At 42.6% G+C, this 16,610-nt stretch overlaps 3 protein-coding genes across 10 annotated transcripts in view; 1 reads left to right on the top strand and 2 right to left on the bottom strand.

Moving 5' to 3' along the window:
- LOC126863432 (flotillin-2) overlaps positions 1–16,610 on the top strand; it is an 87,561-nt gene that overhangs the window by 48,773 nt on the left and 22,178 nt on the right. The gene's annotated exons all lie outside the window — the stretch shown is intronic.
- Positions 56–4,243, bottom strand: LOC126863426 (glucose dehydrogenase [FAD, quinone]-like). 3 transcript variants are annotated; one of them, XM_050613575.1, is made up of 3 exons: positions 4,135–4,243; positions 2,006–2,381; positions 56–1,793 (listed from the first exon to the last, which is right to left on the bottom strand). In XM_050613575.1, exons 2-3 carry the CDS (start codon positions 2,345–2,347, stop codon positions 258–260), a joined length of 1,878 nt encoding a protein of 625 aa, XP_050469532.1. In that variant the 5' UTR covers positions 2,348–2,381; positions 4,135–4,243; the 3' UTR covers positions 56–257. The 3 variants fall into 3 exon arrangements, with proteins under 3 accessions (XP_050469532.1, XP_050469531.1, XP_050469533.1); XM_050613574.1 differs by having other exon boundaries at positions 4,111–4,204; XM_050613576.1 differs by lacking the exon at positions 4,135–4,243 and adding an exon at positions 2,507–2,557.
- Positions 5,870–14,677, bottom strand: LOC126863423 (glucose dehydrogenase [FAD, quinone]-like). Of its 5 annotated transcripts, none has more exons than XM_050613566.1 (6): positions 14,186–14,677; positions 11,709–11,800; positions 10,672–10,865; positions 10,185–10,399; positions 8,930–10,112; positions 5,870–8,522 (listed from the first exon to the last, which is right to left on the bottom strand). In XM_050613566.1, the coding sequence occupies exons 2-6, from the start codon at positions 11,772–11,774 to the stop codon at positions 8,252–8,254; spliced, it is 1,929 nt and encodes a 642-aa protein (XP_050469523.1). In that variant the 5' UTR covers positions 11,775–11,800; positions 14,186–14,677; the 3' UTR covers positions 5,870–8,251. The 5 variants fall into 5 exon arrangements, with proteins under 5 accessions (XP_050469523.1, XP_050469525.1, XP_050469527.1 ...); XM_050613568.1 differs by lacking the exon at positions 14,186–14,677 and adding an exon at positions 13,216–14,142; XM_050613570.1 differs by lacking the exon at positions 14,186–14,677 and adding an exon at positions 13,124–13,142.

The raw sequence follows: 16,610 nt of genomic DNA on the forward strand, positions 1-16,610 counted from the left end.
TGAACCATTCGAATACTTTGAATTATCCTATTTGTTAAAAATAGTGATCGACGAATTTCTTGAAGTTAATTTTATTACTACGTTTTACAGTACGCGATACAGATCGTTATTATCGTTGTTATTATAATCAGGAGAAAAATAACTTTCGTGTAATTTCGTGGATTATTAATTCGTTTCGTGCTTTTGCGTGTTTCGCGTATCGAACTCTATCGGACTCTAACGATATTATGAAATACATCGTACATTAGCCAGACCTTTTACAGTTCCACGTGTACTCTTGTCCCCCAATCCTCCTTGATCATATCCGCTCCCTTCTCGGCGATCATCATCGTCGGTGCGTTAGTGTTTCCGCTAACGATGTTTGGCATGATCGACGCATCGATCACTCGTAACTTGTCGATACCGTGTACTTTCAATCTGGCATTCACGACGGCCCTGGGGTCGTTAGACGGTCCCATTCTAACCGTGCCAGCCGCGTGAAACAACGAAGTAGCTACGTGTCTGATACTGCATTCCCAGTATTCGGTAGAATCGGGCTGCGTATGCCGGCATCCGGGAATATCGAAATGTCGCAACCACACACCGTGCTTCTTCATCGTTTCGGTATTCAACAAAGACTTGACAGTGTCGACGGATTTTAACAACGTTTTCAGGTCCTCCTGTTCGGTTAAATAATTCGCGTAGATCTTGACAGGGTCAGCCGGATCGACGCTGCGCAACTTTACAACTCCTCGACTCTTAGGATTCAATAAAACAGCGCAAGGAAAGAGCACGTCCGACTCCATGATGTTTTTTTGCGTTTCTCGTATCAATTCGTCGTTAAACGCAAACGTCGCCATTAGAGATCCTACTTTGACCGGGTTCCAACGTGGAAAATGGCCAAAGTGGAATTGAATGTCCGGATACACGGAACTAGGATCGTTGACATTGACAAAACCGAGAAGATTGATCCCTGTAGCGGCTAATTCTCCGGAATTGTGCGCTAGATACTCGTAAGTTGCGTCCATCAAAAACGTTGCAGATGGTGGCACTGTCGATTCGTTCACGTAAGCTATGTGCATTCCTAACCAAACGATATGATCCTGAAGATTTTCTCCGACCGGTAGATCGGCCACGGTCGGTATTCCCATTTCTGTCAGATGTTCCTTGGGACCGATTCCCGAAAGCATCATTATTTGAGGACTAGCGATGCTTCCCGCGGAAAGAATCACCTCCTTCGATGCTTTTACGTCGATCGATCGACCATCCTTCAAGGTGACGCGAACACCGGTCGCTCGATCACCTTCCAATAGAATCTTGTCCACCCTACTGGATTTCATCACGTACAGGTTCTTTCTGTCTTTGATGGGAGATAGGAAAGCTTTGGCGGTATTAACGCGACGCGTATTTTCCATGGTGCCCATTGCTCTACCGAATCCAACGAAACGATCACCGATCAGTGGTTCGAGAACGTTGAATCCCAACTCGTGTGCGCTATTTAGGACGATGTCTAGGATGTTTGTTAAGGAGTAATTGTCGTGTCTGATGTTCATCGGCCCACCGATTCCGCAATACTTTTCCCCCCACTTAGCTATATGTTCTGCCGGACAATTCAAAGATTTCTTGAAGTACGGAAGCACTTCCTTGTAGCTCCATCCTTCGTTGCCTAGACTGGCCCATTTGTCGTAGTCCCTGTCGTTCCCAAACACGTGTATCATGGCGTTGATGACGGAACTACCACCAAGAACCTTGCCCTTCGACCATCTGCATTGCTTATTCGTGCTACCCTGACACGTACCTTCTTGAGGCTCCACCTGTGAACAGAAACGGTTGATCGAAGGTACGTTAAGGGCACACCTCGAGACCAAGCTTACCCAGAGAACTTCTCGTTCTTCGTACTTTTCTTCCTTCGAAGACAAAAACTTGCGAATAATCGTACTCGTCGATGAAAATAACTTTTGCCGTGATTGGTTTGGCAACGAATCGGATCGATTTCCCGAGCGTTAATTTACTTTAATTTTCATACCTTGTAAGAATAGTCCTGAACCTGGCCGGGCAACGTTACGAAGAGACCGGGAACGTCGGTAATGGGATTAGGATCTTCTCCAGCTTCGATCAGTAGAACCTTCCAATCCATTACTTCCGTCAATCTATGAGCAAGGATAGTACCCGCCGTTCCACCTCCCGCGATCACGAAATCGAATTCTCTTTCCGAAACCAAAATCTCTTCCGTCCGATCGATTGGATAGTCCCCGTTTTTGCTTAAAGTACACAGGCTTGCCAACAGTACTTGTATGAAATGAGTAAAAATGGAGTCTGGCGTTGACGATAACGCTGCCGCGCAATTTGCGCTCATACACGACTCCATGTCTTATTTTTTGGTTGAACGCTGTCAGCGCCTCCTAAAATTATAAAGCAGAAGTGTAAAATCGATAGAAAATTATCGCATTAGATAATGACGTTAAAATTCACTTATAGACTTATATAATTACTGTTTATTCCAACAACTTCTTGACTAGAAACATACAATTAAATTCGATCGATAGCTAGAGTAACAAGGTGTTGTACACGACGCACGTGTAACGTCAATTCATATCAGAGACCAGGCCACACACCACGGACAGGATAGCACCCAGATGTCTGCATATCCTTGGCGCGCACCCTCGATAGTCTTAAGTGCCCACCAGGGGGCCTTGGCATTTTTATAGTTAAGGTCCTTCGGACCAAGCGAGTATTTCCTGTCTTAAATTTCCCTTTACGTTTATTGTCTACCACGTGTTAGCTTAGAAAGTTGGTTTCCTCCACATCTGGTATGTTCCGTTGGCAACTTTCTCGCGAGGGCGGTTAAAACCCTTCCTGGTCCACCAACCGTCCTATTATCCAATCGGAGATGGTGTCTACTGCCCTCACTTCCTTAACCAAAATTGTCATCGACAAATCCGATAGTCCCGTGTCCTTAGACACACCCACCCCTAGCTTTCCTCAGACACAGTATCGTCGGTAAAACTTCACTTATTCTGTATCCTTAGAATAGTCAACATATCTATGTCGGTCTCTACTCTTATAAGTCGCGTAGTTAACGTATTGTTGTAACTAAGTCTTACATAACGTGGTTGGAGTGAATTGTGATTTATGTTAATTCAGTGCGTGTTACATTGTGATTGCTGAATTCATAATAAAGGTTGATCAAAACCAAGTAAATAGTTGTGTTACGACTCAACTATATTTTATTTTCACCGACCAACCCAAAAATTACGTGACACACGCTTCGATGTCGAAGGTTCAAAAAATGTATAAAGACTGACTTTCTGTAACGATGATGCAGCGGAGGACACTCGCGATGGGTGGGTCTAATGCGAGAAAAGCTGATTTGTTAAGACCAAGTTCTTGTTGGGAGAGTGAGGGAAGGACTTCTCTGGTAATTGATTAATTTTCTGGATTGGGGTGGAAGGGTGTTAATCGCCCCCGAGAGAAAGTTGCTAGTGTGAAACATCGTACATGTGAAAAACGAACTTCTCCTATCTTTTCGTAATAAAAAATAACCTTTAGACAGTGACTCAGCGCAGATGTTTGGTTCGGTCTGAAGGACCTTAAAAATTCATAAGATTTATGACCGGCTCTTAAGACTATCGAAGACACGCAGTGAACGCGTGCTGACATTTGGTTGCCATCGTGTGAGCGGTGTGTGGCCTGGTCTAGGTAGAATGTCGCCCGACGTAACAGATGGTTCCGTTTCGATGCGATAATTTTGTAGAAACATGCGGTATTCTTTCATTTGAGAAACGTACTTAACATTAATTGAACGTATTTCGAAGTAGGCGACCGCATTTTTACGTAGCCTGGTCTAAACTTATTCGACGAGAGAGATAATTATTTTTCATATATATAACATGTTTATCTAAATTTGCCTTCAATTTATCTATAACAGTTATAAAATAAATAGTTAGATGATACACGTATAGCGTTAAACATAAATTGCTTTAGAAGTTGAAAAGGAACGCCGAGCGATGGTCATACGTGTAGAGAAAAAGATTTCCCGAATACCGATACTGACAACACGTTTCACGCTCTATACTCGATAATTATCAAATGGATTTTCACAAAATATCAAATATTTTCAAATTTAATTACCGATATAAAATTGTTGGAACGAACCAATAAGAAATCCGATTCGACCTCGCACTTCCTCCGTAGCTCCCGGCTCGACACGTCGACACGGCTTTGATGTCGACACGTCGTTCGCGCGCTATTTATGCACATCATTTTCTGTCTCCTTTTACTTTATTTCCTGATAAATCGTAATCTTCACGTTATTCTGAATAATACAGCGATATACGAATACATGTACGTACAATGTCGAGCAAAAGTTTTCGGCCATAGTTCTCTCACTTTATATTTCTAATCTGACATTCTTTAGAATTATAACTATTTAATATTATACGATTGTATAACGATATTCGTGTATTATATTATTTTCTTTCGATATTACTTAAAATTCTGTTAGATATCGTTGTTCGAATATAGAAATGAAAATTTGTTTCTTCTTCGAGAATTGTTGCTCGTGTGATATCAATCACATCTCAACCTACATCAGTGATACGACATCGACCGCCAACCTTAGGGCACTTTTGGACACATCACCACCTTATCATCATAGCATACAACTGTGACGCACCTTAGTCCACATCAGAGATAGAATATGGACCCCCGACCTTCGGACACTTTTCCACATCATAGCCTACTCCATTCTACCAAATGTCCAAATTGGACAAATTGTGAATGTGAAATTTTAAATACAAAAAAAAAAAAAAAAAATCATAGCCTACACCTAGCCCCTCAACATCCTAAAACCAAAACGTATATAAACCGAGACTTCACCCAACTCGGGCAGTTCTTGTTCCTCTTCTAATTGCTGTACTCGTACAACCCCTATTCTCCGGTTCGGTGTTATTTTGTAAGTGTTAACATTTATAATAAAGTTTTATAAAGGAAAATTAGTAGTTGGGTTACGACTCGGCCTTCTTACTACCACCCAAGTACCAACTTTACGTGACACTCGAAACACCGCTCTGCTTACAGACGTTACTTAGCTTTGAATTCGATGGGTTGCGTAGTATTTTGACGCAAAGAAATTATTTGAATACTTCTCGTACGTACTGTACTAAGTTGCTCAAGTATAATATCGAATAAATTACCGATAAAAGTACAATGTTATTGATATATTCGACAAGCTATATGAAAATGAGATATGAGAAAGATATATGAAAGAATATTAAGTACACAATTGTATATATTATTTAAAACTCTTTAAAACATCGCTTTTGTAATACAAAATAATAAGCCTATCCGACCGGAAACTTTTGCATGATACTGCACATATTCACAGAAATTCGGCGAGGTTCTCGACAAACGATTCGGATCGGCAAAAGTCAACTAGACTTTTCATAGAACATGTAAACATCGGTACATGTCGAGTTTGATCCGAAACGTGAAACGTAAGACGATAAAACGTAATACACGTAATACGATATTATTTGTTCGATACGAATGTCGAGGTTAACTTTTTTTTTATAAATCTCTATTTCTCGTATATTCGAACACAGGTGTTTACGCATATTACACGCATCTGCACCTGGAGTCGTGTATTTTTTACTTCACTGCACTATTTCACTTGTACGTGTGTCTTTTTACTCCATGTACTATACCGTAATGCTTACTGTATATTCTCGTCGTATGCGTAAAATACATATACCGTGATAAATAACGAAACATTTTTCTATAATGTAACTGTAGAGTAGAAAAAGTGACACGATATAAGTGAAATGTTTTGAAATTAGAGGGGCATGCGAAAGATTTCTACTGCTAAAGGATAACTAGATAAAAGGACCAACTTTGTTTTTTTTTTTTTTTTTTAATGGAATGTTACATTTTCATTATTCGTAAATGATAGTCACTTTGAAAAAAATTCATAAAACACAACCGATACTAATGCTAATTGTAAATATTTGAAGGCCAGCGAAGATCGAATAAACAAAGTCTTTTGCAACGTCATAGAACTATTTCCATTATACACTGGTCCCTGCGGAAGTGTGCAACTTCTATAGAAAACGTTTGTTCGAATTTTGTATTACAACGCATATACATGTATATATTTCAGATGATAATGTTAAGTGGTATATCTTGTATATACATATATACATACATACATTAAAGATCTTATCGCCTTCTTTACAGCTTTTAAAAGAATTTTCAACATAAAGGATGTGTTCGCCTTACAATAGACGAATGGTTATCGAAAACATGCATAATTTCTATCGATAATACCAGGGTCGTCCAGAAAGTACCGCCCGTTTACATATAGAAGACATATAAAACGATGACTTACAGAAGATTGCCCAGTTTCGTTCATATATTGACGCAAGTCGTACAAAATTTTGTGTTTGAATACTCGATATCGTCGTTGTATCGCGCGTTTAAAATGACGATGCGAATTGAAAATCCCGGCGACGGCGCTTTTACGTTTTTACGCTTTTCAAAAGCTGAAAAAATTCTTCCAAATGGAATTCACCATATTGACGGTAATAGAATTATGGATGAATTATTAGATAAGACCGTGGTTGCGGGCAAGTCAATAGAGACAGAAACTGCACGTGATCGTAAGTATTCAGTCCAGCCGTCTCTCGTTACAGAGAAAAATATGTTTGGTCCATGATGCTCCGCAAGAAAAGATGATTTAAAGAATTGCGTAAGACGATAGATATGCGAACTGACGTACAAAAGGTCGTAGAACGTTTCGATAAGCGTTGGAGTAAGGCTGGCGGTTGTATCGAAAAGTATACGAAAGGTATATTGGTATATTTATGTCGGAGAGGGAAGAACACCGGAGCATCTAGAATTTGGGATAATCCCGCAACAGTGTACTCCAGGGTCTACTATAGCTGTCGCCCAACGTAGCCGCGGTCAACGGGACGGGCGCTTTGTCTAGAAAAGGTATAGAGCGATAGTATGACCCTCGTTACAAGAAATACCCATAGAGACAATGAATACCAGGGGTTGAGGCACCTGCACGGCACGAGTACAGTTAGCCTGAAGACTCGTTATAAAACCTGTCTCGTGTCCTTAGACACACCCCAACACAGTTTGGCTCGGCGGCATCCTCGGGACGAGCAATCACTCTTTCTTGAGATCTGATCGACGAAGGGAGTAGCGCCTTACGATCAGCGAGCAGTACACGTTTGAGTTTTAGCAAGTATATCTATCACCCCGTTGACCGCGTGTTCGTTATCGAACCAGAGACCATCGTCACTAGTGTCGCGAGCATCTAACCGCAGGGTTGAATGCCGGCTCTGTACTCTCCATACTTGTGTTAATAAACGGTGTTCTTGCGATATCGCAACGATGGCTACCCCTCAGGGGAATTCGTCGAAAACCCTCGACCTGATCCTCAATGCCACCCCGACATATAGGAAAGTTGGAAAGCAAGAGATCTTTTTAAAATGCATTTTTATCGTTGCTATCTGAAAACGGGCATTACTTTCTGCACGACTCTCGTATAACATCGCGTAAATGACAGGCGAGGCTGACTCGTTTTTGGTACGTATCGGATACGTATTTTGAATTTATCAACGGTCGATTTTTCAAAGTGTTCGTGTCACCTAAATAGAAGTGGCCGATGTATCCGTGCGAGATATACCGTTATTCGCCAAAAAACAAGGCATCGCAAACATTTTTATTCGTATCCGAAACGAGACGAATATTTCTCAAATCGATTCGTCGTCGTTTCTATAAATAAAATTTCCGAAATGAAATAAACGGGATATCGAGTAAAAGATATATTTGAATTATCATATTTGAAAAATTGTCCACAAGATAGGCTCGAGTCTATTCTACAAATATTTGCATCGCTCGACACTGATCATAAATTATTTGCTTGTCGTTATATACAGAGTAATAGTTGCACATTGATTATTTGAAAATGATAAACTCGTCGTTACTCATCCTGTCATATATGGCACACAAGTGTATTAGATGATACGTCGCATCTTTTAAAGTTGGCTTAAAAATTTCTCAAATTCAATGTTGACCAAATTCGAACGATTTAAAGATCGCATCGTGGTGACGCGAGCAATTTCGTCATTGATATCTTCTGGAAAGATAGCACTCGCATAAGAACGTTTTGCAACAAACGGGACATCGCGCGGAATACCATACGACAGGAGAATCGAGAATAAAGAAGCGTGGCATCGACCTTTTCCGACGCATCTTCGAGTTCTCACATCTTCGACCATGTATGCGTGATCATGTCAGCCGCCTTTTCCGCGATCATCATGATCGCTGCGATGGGATTACTGTTTGGCACGATCGGAAACACGGATGCGTCCGCGACTCGAATGTTCGATATACCACGTACTCGTAGCTCTGGATCGACGACGGCCGTTGGGTCGTCGTACGCGCCTACTTTGCATGTCCCCGATTGATGGTTCTCCGGTCCAGTCGCCGCTCTCACGTAGCACTCCCAGTACGCGTCAGTGGCGAAGTGATAGCTGAACCAAACGAATTTCACGTTAGTATCAATTACGCGAATTGACGTTGAATCTTTGAACGTTTCGCTTTCGTCCGTGATATACAGGGTGGTCCGTAATTCATGGTACGAATATAAGACAAAAGAATACGACGAAAACGAAGAATCGCAAGATTTGCAAAGAGCACGTAAATTTGCTTGATTCCGATTCTAAACGGTCAATCGAATTCGATCGATTCTAGCGAAGACGTAGAATAAATGTAATATAAGAAGGTAGAATAAAACGCGTTCGTCCGATTCTCGAGAAAGTCGAATTTGAACATTTATCGACGTATTCGAATTCTATCTTCTCGAGAACGGGACTTCGAGACTTTAACGAGAACGTTCGTTGCATGAATTACGGGCCTTGCCGTATAACGCTGTCCTTACTTGGTGCAAAGAGGATGAACGATAGGTTCCAATCGAAAATCCCATTGTTTCATAGTCTGCGTGTTGGTGAGCTCGATCGCCTTCCTAATACCCTCGATCAACACCTTCAAATCCTTCGTGTGGGTAAAGTAGTTGGGGTAAATCAAAGGTGGTGCGATCGGGTCGCCGGATCGCAACTTCATGTATCCCCTGCTCTCCACGGTAACAGCCGTCGGCCTGACCACGATCTGCCTTCTGTCCGAGCATAAGCCAATCGCGCCGTTCAAACACTCGAATTCGAGTCCGGTCCTTGGACAGTTTGGCGCGAATCCGTCGAAGAACATCTGGATATCGGGTACTCCGCTAGCGGCGTAGCTGCTCTCGAGGAACGCCGTCACTTGGGTCAATCCGGTACTGCTCAACGGACCGGTTCTGGTCTCCAAGTATTCGTTAACGCTGTTCATGTTCATAGATTCGTACGCGGTATCCTTGATACTGAAGAGAACCGCAACCGACACGTGATTGTGAAGATTCTTTCCTACAGGCAGGTCCTTGATCACGTTCATGCCCAATTTGGTTAAATGCTCCTTGGGTCCTATCCCGGAGTTCAATAGAATGTGAGGGGAGCCAATCGCTCCAGCCGCTAGAATAACTTCTTTGTTAGCTTTCACGATCCTCTTATATCCATCTTTATCGATCAGTTCGACGCCGTACGCTTTGCTCTGCCACTGATTCGTTAGAACCTTCGTCACCTGGGCGTTGATCAACACCCTTAGATTGTTTTTACCGTACGCCGATCTCAAGTAATTTCTCGAAGTCGTGCCTCGTACGCCATTGTCGGTCGTCATGGGAGCCACCATGAAGCCTGTCTGACTGTATTCCTTCAAGTTCGACGTTCTGTAACCCAGCTCGGCCGCGGCTTTCAGAAGTTCGTCGGCGAAGGCTGGCTTGTGAGGATAAAATCGAATCTTCATCGGACCTGGTACGGCAACGCTTCTAGGTTTGTCGGATAATATCGACGGATCTACGGGATCTTCGGCGCGTTCGAAGTAGTGGGCGACTTCGTCGTAGGACCAACCTGTGGCGCCTGCCCGAGCCCAACTGTTGTATACTTCTGGATGCCCTCGTACGTACATCATTCCGTACATGCCGGCGGTACCGGACATCATCTTCCCTCGCGGCCAAGTGCACACTCCGTCGGTTTCTGCCGGTGATACGTAAAGTTAGAAAGGATAGAATTCCATTACTTTCTCGAACAAGAACGCAGATCGGTTACCTAAACACGCGGTCGGATGGGGCTCCGTTGGCTCCGTTTTGAAATTCCAATCCAAAGTCGAATTGACGGCGTGAACCGCGAGTCCAGGAATAGAAGTCATCGACGGTTCTTCCGGCCCTGCTTCGATCAGCAGAACCCTCCACCAAGGATTGTCGCTCAATCTCCTGGCAATTACAGGCCCGGCTACTCCGCCGCCGACCACGATAAAGTCGAACCTACGTTTTCGACGATCGTATCGATGATAAATTGTAAATTAACGTCTCGTACGAGATCCTACTTTATCGCCGATTCAACAACTGCGATTTAATTTTACAACTTAAAACGTGCGATAAACCCTTGTTTCAGGTTTCCATACAAGTTTAAATTGCCGGAAGGATTCGATCGCTGCAAGACGACGTAGAGAAGAACGAAAGTTTAACGAATTGAGCGAACGATTTAAAATTCGAAGAATTTGGAAATAGAATAAAATTAGTCGCGAAGATTTTACCATTCGTTGGGCACTTCCTCTTTGCCGAGTCTGTGGCAAGGATCCGACACGTCGCACGTAGACGCGATTATTTTCTCGACCAAGCTCATGAAAGATGTTTTCACGCCGCACTTGGACGCCATGTACGACGTGTCTTTGAAGCTGCAGGAGCAACACGATGTTCCATTGCTCGTATCCAATAGGCTAGCCTGAAACTGGTTAACGAGGTGTTTAATTAAATCACTTTCACTTTTGTATGCCTTCGTGATTTAACCGCGCTGCTGTGCTCGTATCCCTGTTCTTCGCAGATAGACGAAGAAAAAGTAAATTTCGTACGAATCGATGCAAAACAAAGATTAAACGCGAGATTGTCGCGAAGCGAAAGCTACTCTGCATTCGAGAAAGAGAAAACGAGTATTCTAATCGCGATATCGTCGCAGCACGGTTGATATTAACCAAGGATCGTTAAACGTGCGCGGAGTAATGTCGTCAACATTATATTAAGAATTCGCGAAAATCAGACATTTCCTCGAGTCATCCGCATTTAGAATCGCATCGGACACGTTCTGTCTACGGCGAGATTACGTTTCGAATTCTCGTGCTCGTGGCCTCGCCTATGCATCGCCATGACGATGCTCGGGTTCGAAGGACCATCCAAAATATAATTATAACCATGTACAAGGGCGTTTGGTTCATAAATTTTCCATAGAAGCTCGTTTCTTTCCACTACAGCCGACATCGATCTGATCGATCGTTCTTCGTTCGACGTCTTCCTTCCGACTAGAGATAATTACGATAGGTAGGCTAGTTTCGAGGAAGATAAAACCTGACCGACTTTCGAGTCACCATCGCCGATGGAGGATTAAACTGCATGAAATATAGGATAGAGATAAAATATAGAGAGAAAAAAATATGTATGGAAAGAGAAATATACGCGAAAAGAAAGGCGCGCCGCTGTCTACTAGAACATCGTTTGTCAGTATCAACGGGTCGCGAGCTTTCGAGTTTCCTTTTGGGGATAATCGCCGATATCGATCGATCGGGACGGCTCTATTTACCGGAAATGGGAGTCGAAACGCGAATGCCAATTGCACCAGGAGCGAGAGCAGCACGTACGCTCGCATTTTATCCAATTAGAGGTCGGTATCACCTGCGAACAGAAAGCAACAGAATTCGAGTCAATGTGTCAATGCTAAGTTTGCGTGTAATTTAGAATCGGCGGAACGCAACGGAGAACGTCGCAGCTGCTACCAGCGGTACGATACAAACTAATTTTATCGATACGCGTTAATATTTGCTGGTTTATCGTTGGATCGCCTGAAAGAAAATACGCTTCTTGTTCGAACGGTTCTTGCATTTATGTTGCTTTGGAAGAAATTGACGCGTACCGGCAGTTCGAACTCGATAGTTTTCATCGATCCGATCTATCAAACCTTGCTTATCTTTCACGCAATTTAATCGCACACAGTCGATGCGTCGACTAACTTTTAGAAGAATCGTCGATACCGTTTAAATGCAATTCTTTCATACCGATGTTGGCGCTTACGCAACTTTTACGCGTTATTTCATCGTTTTCCTCGATGAACTAAGACGAACGCGCGGTTAGCGAAAATTACGAGTATCGCGTGAAACGCGAAATAACTTTCAACGTGAAAGTCTATACGGTTGAAATTGAACGAATTACGGTTTCATCGATGCCGTCACGAACGAAAAGTCGTCGAGTCGTTGATAAAGCGCTAGCGAGTACGAACGAGGAAGGTAACGGTTGTAAGATTGTAAAATCTGACCAGTGTTTCGCGTGAAAGTGACAATCTCGAAACGAGACGATAATCCGTAGCGTTGTGCAGGTAGCGATGCGCGTTCGACTCGAATCGATTTTCTAGCGATTTCAAGTTCTCAACGCACGTACGTACAGCGACGGACGAAAAATAGTTTATAACACATCGTTGTATGATAATTTTGGGAAACGGAATTCTATTTTACGAGAACGACGAGTAGACGATACGTGTAACGTACGATCAGAGAGGAAAAACAAATCGACAGATAGGGGAAATAGGTGTCGATGAAATTTCGTTAAACGTTTAACTTTAACTTCATTGCCACGTACTTATCCTCTCCGACTGTATATCCTGAAATAGACGATCCTAACTAACATGGTAAAAAATATCTAACACAAAGTTACTAATACCTATATTCGCGTTGCAGTTTTAAACCTTCTTTCAACTACGACTGTGTTCGAAGCGACGCAAAGCATATCGACGAAAGCCGATAGATCGTATAATCACATCGGAGGATAAATCATACGCGATCGCGGGTCTGGTTCTTGCACGCTCGAATCGACTCGCGATATGCTCTCTGTGCGTGAAAGTCCCGACAGCTGACGAGCAATTAATCGTGTCTGGTTTGTGCAAAATTGTGGTGTGCGGACTTTCGAAAGTCGCGACGGAAAACGGATGTTTTTGACGGAACGTACGACGAGCGAGGTTTGGAAGCGAGTTTGATAACGCTTGGTAAAATTGTTTGCGCGAAACAGATGCCACATGGGAGATAGGATAACGTCGTTACCGCGGAGGAAGTTAGCGTCCAGCGATGAGGATAGTATCGGGTATACCGTGAAAGTTGGTAACGTTGTCGGAATAAATTTTTATAGCGCGTCGAGAAATGCGCGGCACATGGAAAATGGTGCTCGTAAAATTTGACTGACAATGACGATGAATAAAATATACGTTCGCGGTATTTGCATACGTATATCGCTAGAAGCGTTCAAGGTAACGACTAGATATTCTATTGCATTATCATACGAGGCGAACATCACGAGATAAAGAATTTTTGAGAAAAGAAGAATTCGTACAGGAAGCGTCTTTATCAAGTTCGTTACAATTATTTCCCATTTGTCCCGTTGAATTTTAAACTATCGCAAGCTCACCGCGTACACCCACTTTCCCTTTCACCACGACGTTCAACAGCCCCACTCAACCTTCGGATAAAATAGAATCCAAGTACACGTTATCCCTCTATGTATTTAAAGCCAAACCTACTACGCAAATATTCTTCCACTGCTGATTGTAAATCCGACGAAAACGACTGTAGTCGCGAGGCAAAACGAAAATATGTTCTCGAATAGAACTAGATTAGTGCGTCCTCGATCCGTGTATTTGTATAGACGTTTCGCGTTGTTTCTCTCGTTTACTTTGTTCGCCTTCCGTTCTCCATTCTTTCGTTTCGATTTTAACAACGTAAAATGAAAAAAACACGTTCGTGACAAAAAACGTGCGTAAAGTGAAAAATACACGAGTCTTCTTCGAAAACGAACTTTGAAAACGCCACCCCCTCCCTTAGGTCGAATGAAAAAAAAAAAAAAGAACCGTAATCCCTTTTGTTCCGTTTGAACGAAAGATCTAAAAGTAAATCTTCGTTTTGAAAAGGCGAGAGAGTTTACCTCGTGAGATCTATCGAAAAGAGAAGAATATTTCACTTTCCGGGAAAGAAATAACGAGAAGGAAAGAAAGAACGGTAATCTGACGGTTAGACAAACCTGAAGAATCGTCCAAAGGGAAGCGGCGCGCAGTAGAGGAGGCCGATAGTGGCTCGTGGAGCAGAATTCGAAGACATTTGGGCGGCTGTAGCGAGTAGGGAGCGCGCGCGCGCGTGATAGTCCTTTTGGTCGGGAGCAACACAAAGAGGAGCTTCATCCGAGACGGAACGGAGCGGTCGTGAGTCTGCGGCGCGCCGCGTGAAAGCCTGACGCAGAACGGCAACGATTCATCTATTTTGACGACACGACGGGGTACAGTTGGGCAAGAGCCGCGGCCGTGGCCACACTAGACGGGCTAATTAAAGAGGCTCGACGCACCGTGAACTGGAAGGGAGATCGCCACTCGCTCTCTTCCGGAGAAAGAGCCTGACGTCATCCAGTCAGTAAACCGCTCGAATGCGTCATGCGAAATGAAGTCGGGGGACGGCACGAAAGAATCGCTTGAAAAACGTGTTTCGAGAGGGAGGACGGATAAACAAGGCCGTACGGAGGATCGACCGAAGGGACGGTGGCTTCTACCGCGTGAAGAAGTTTCGCGTTAGTTTAGCGCTTTCGTTCCTATAGACCTTCCTATGGACGTTCCTTTTTCCACCACCGATACTATCGTTCTATTCGTCACACGCCTCTCCGTCTTGTCTCGTTATCGACGAGCAAATGGTAAATTGCGCGGCAAAACTCGGTGACAATTTTCAAAAATTAGCCACCACGTTGGTATCGGTATTATGCCATCGGCGAGTAACGACATTTTCGATACGAGATAATATCCTATCGCATCTGCGCGCACAGGATATTCGAAATATCCAAACGATGATATTCGCGCGATAGTGTTTTCGGTCGGCAGTGACACAAAGAGAGGAGGCTCGTCCAAGACAAGACGGAGAAGCAGTAGAGCGAGGCATCCCGCGTGAAAGTTTCAAACGATGGCGTACGAAAGATTTTGAAACACGATTCTTCGTGAGATTTGAAAACTTATTCTCGGCGTACATTTCAGCGATTTCTTTACGATCAAAGATACAACGTGTTCGCGTCCTTGTAGAGATTTCGAATTCGAAGCTTCGCGGTACGTTGCGTTTTGAAGTTAGCGCTCCCAGAGTTCAGCGTGATCGACGTAAGAAGTTGGATCACGAACGAATAAAAAAAAATTGGCTCAACTTTTGACTTTTCGTGGTATTTTCCTGCGAACAAAGTTCTAACGACGCGACAAGTTCTTCTTACATATGAATTATCTAAGAACGAACGTTCTGATCGATGAACGGTACCATAGAAAGGAAGCACGTAATTCGCTCCTTTCTTTCCCATTGTCGGTGAAAGTCGGGTGAAAGAGAAAAAGGCAGACGATACGAATTGTGCTTTTGTTGACAAGAAAAATAGGAAAACTTTATTAAAAAAAAAAAAAAAAAATCACAAATTATACGAAAAGAAAACATTCTACGGTAACAGGAAAGTACCGATTCGGTCGAAGGTTTCAAAAGTGCGATCGATTCGAAGCGAAAATCAGGGCAGAGATATAAATGTACAAAGACGCGATTAATATTAAACGATAATATGTAAAAACATTGAACTTACCACTGAGCGGTATGTAGAAAGGTTCGCTACACTCTTTCCGCGTATAGAATGAAATTGGACGTCCACACGACATTTATATGTATTTTTACGGTTAAATTAGATAGGTTATCGTCTACGTAAGCGAAATCACGGATAAATTACGTTATCGGTTAACTTCATTTTTCTCACATCTGGATCTCGTACAACTTTTAATCCGATTTTGAGTGGAATCTCAATGAAAAGAGCAATTTGAAACAAAGATAAGAGAATGTACCGATATATCGCTGAAATACATATTTCGTTGCAATTAATCCGATTAAATGCTATTCTTCGAGCGAGCGTACCGCGTTGATCGGTCCATTAAAATCGCAAGTACCGTTCTATACCGTTTCGATTCTCAGGTTTTCCTTTCGTCCGTCGTTTCATCGATAAGAACATACGCGATTTATATATACCATACATACGCTATATCATAAAATCACAACTAAACTGTTTTTTTAATTCCGTTTAATATAATTATTCGAATCTCGCTTAAATCTAATTTAATTTTATCGAGTCTATATTAAACCATGTAACATGTTTATTTAGATGTCATATCGTTCACGTTTAAACAACAATTATAGATTAAGAAGCTAGTAAAGATTAGGCTATCGAAGATTTTTTGCAGAAACGGAAGATTTCTGAATTACGTGCTATATGTCTCGCAAGATTATATATCTCGCAGATAAATTAATCGATTTACAAGTACATATATGTCGGTACTCACGTAATATGTCGCGATATCGGTGTAAATCGATCGATATTCTATCTGGTAATCGATTCCGAGTCGTTGCATTCGGAGACATTGTGTCTAATTGTACGATTTAATTACGCAAACAGC

This window comes from Bombus huntii, chromosome 3, assembly GCF_024542735.1.
Source record: "Bombus huntii isolate Logan2020A chromosome 3, iyBomHunt1.1, whole genome shotgun sequence".
NCBI classification, from domain to species: Eukaryota; Metazoa; Arthropoda; class Insecta; order Hymenoptera; family Apidae; genus Bombus; species Bombus huntii.

Excerpts from the sequence above, each read along its gene's own strand:
- LOC126863423 (XM_050613566.1), bottom strand. The coding sequence starts at position 11,774 with ATGCGAGCGTACGTGCTGCTCTCGCTCCTGGTGCAATTGGCATTCGCG. Across the intron at positions 10,866-11,708 it reads CGTTTCGACTCCCATTTCCG|TTTCAGGCTAGCCTATTGGA; the intron begins GTAAATAGAGCC and ends CTCGTTAACCAG. Across the intron at positions 10,113-10,184 it reads CCATCCGACCGCGTGTTTAG|AAACCGACGGAGTGTGCACT; the intron begins GTAACCGATCTG and ends TATCACCGGCAG.
- LOC126863426 (XM_050613575.1), bottom strand. The coding sequence starts at position 2,347 with ATGGAGTCGTGTATGAGCGCAAATTGCGCGGCAGCGTTATCGTCAACG. Across the intron at positions 1,794-2,005 it reads TTCAGGACTATTCTTACAAG|GTGGAGCCTCAAGAAGGTAC; the intron begins GTATGAAAATTA and ends TTCTGTTCACAG.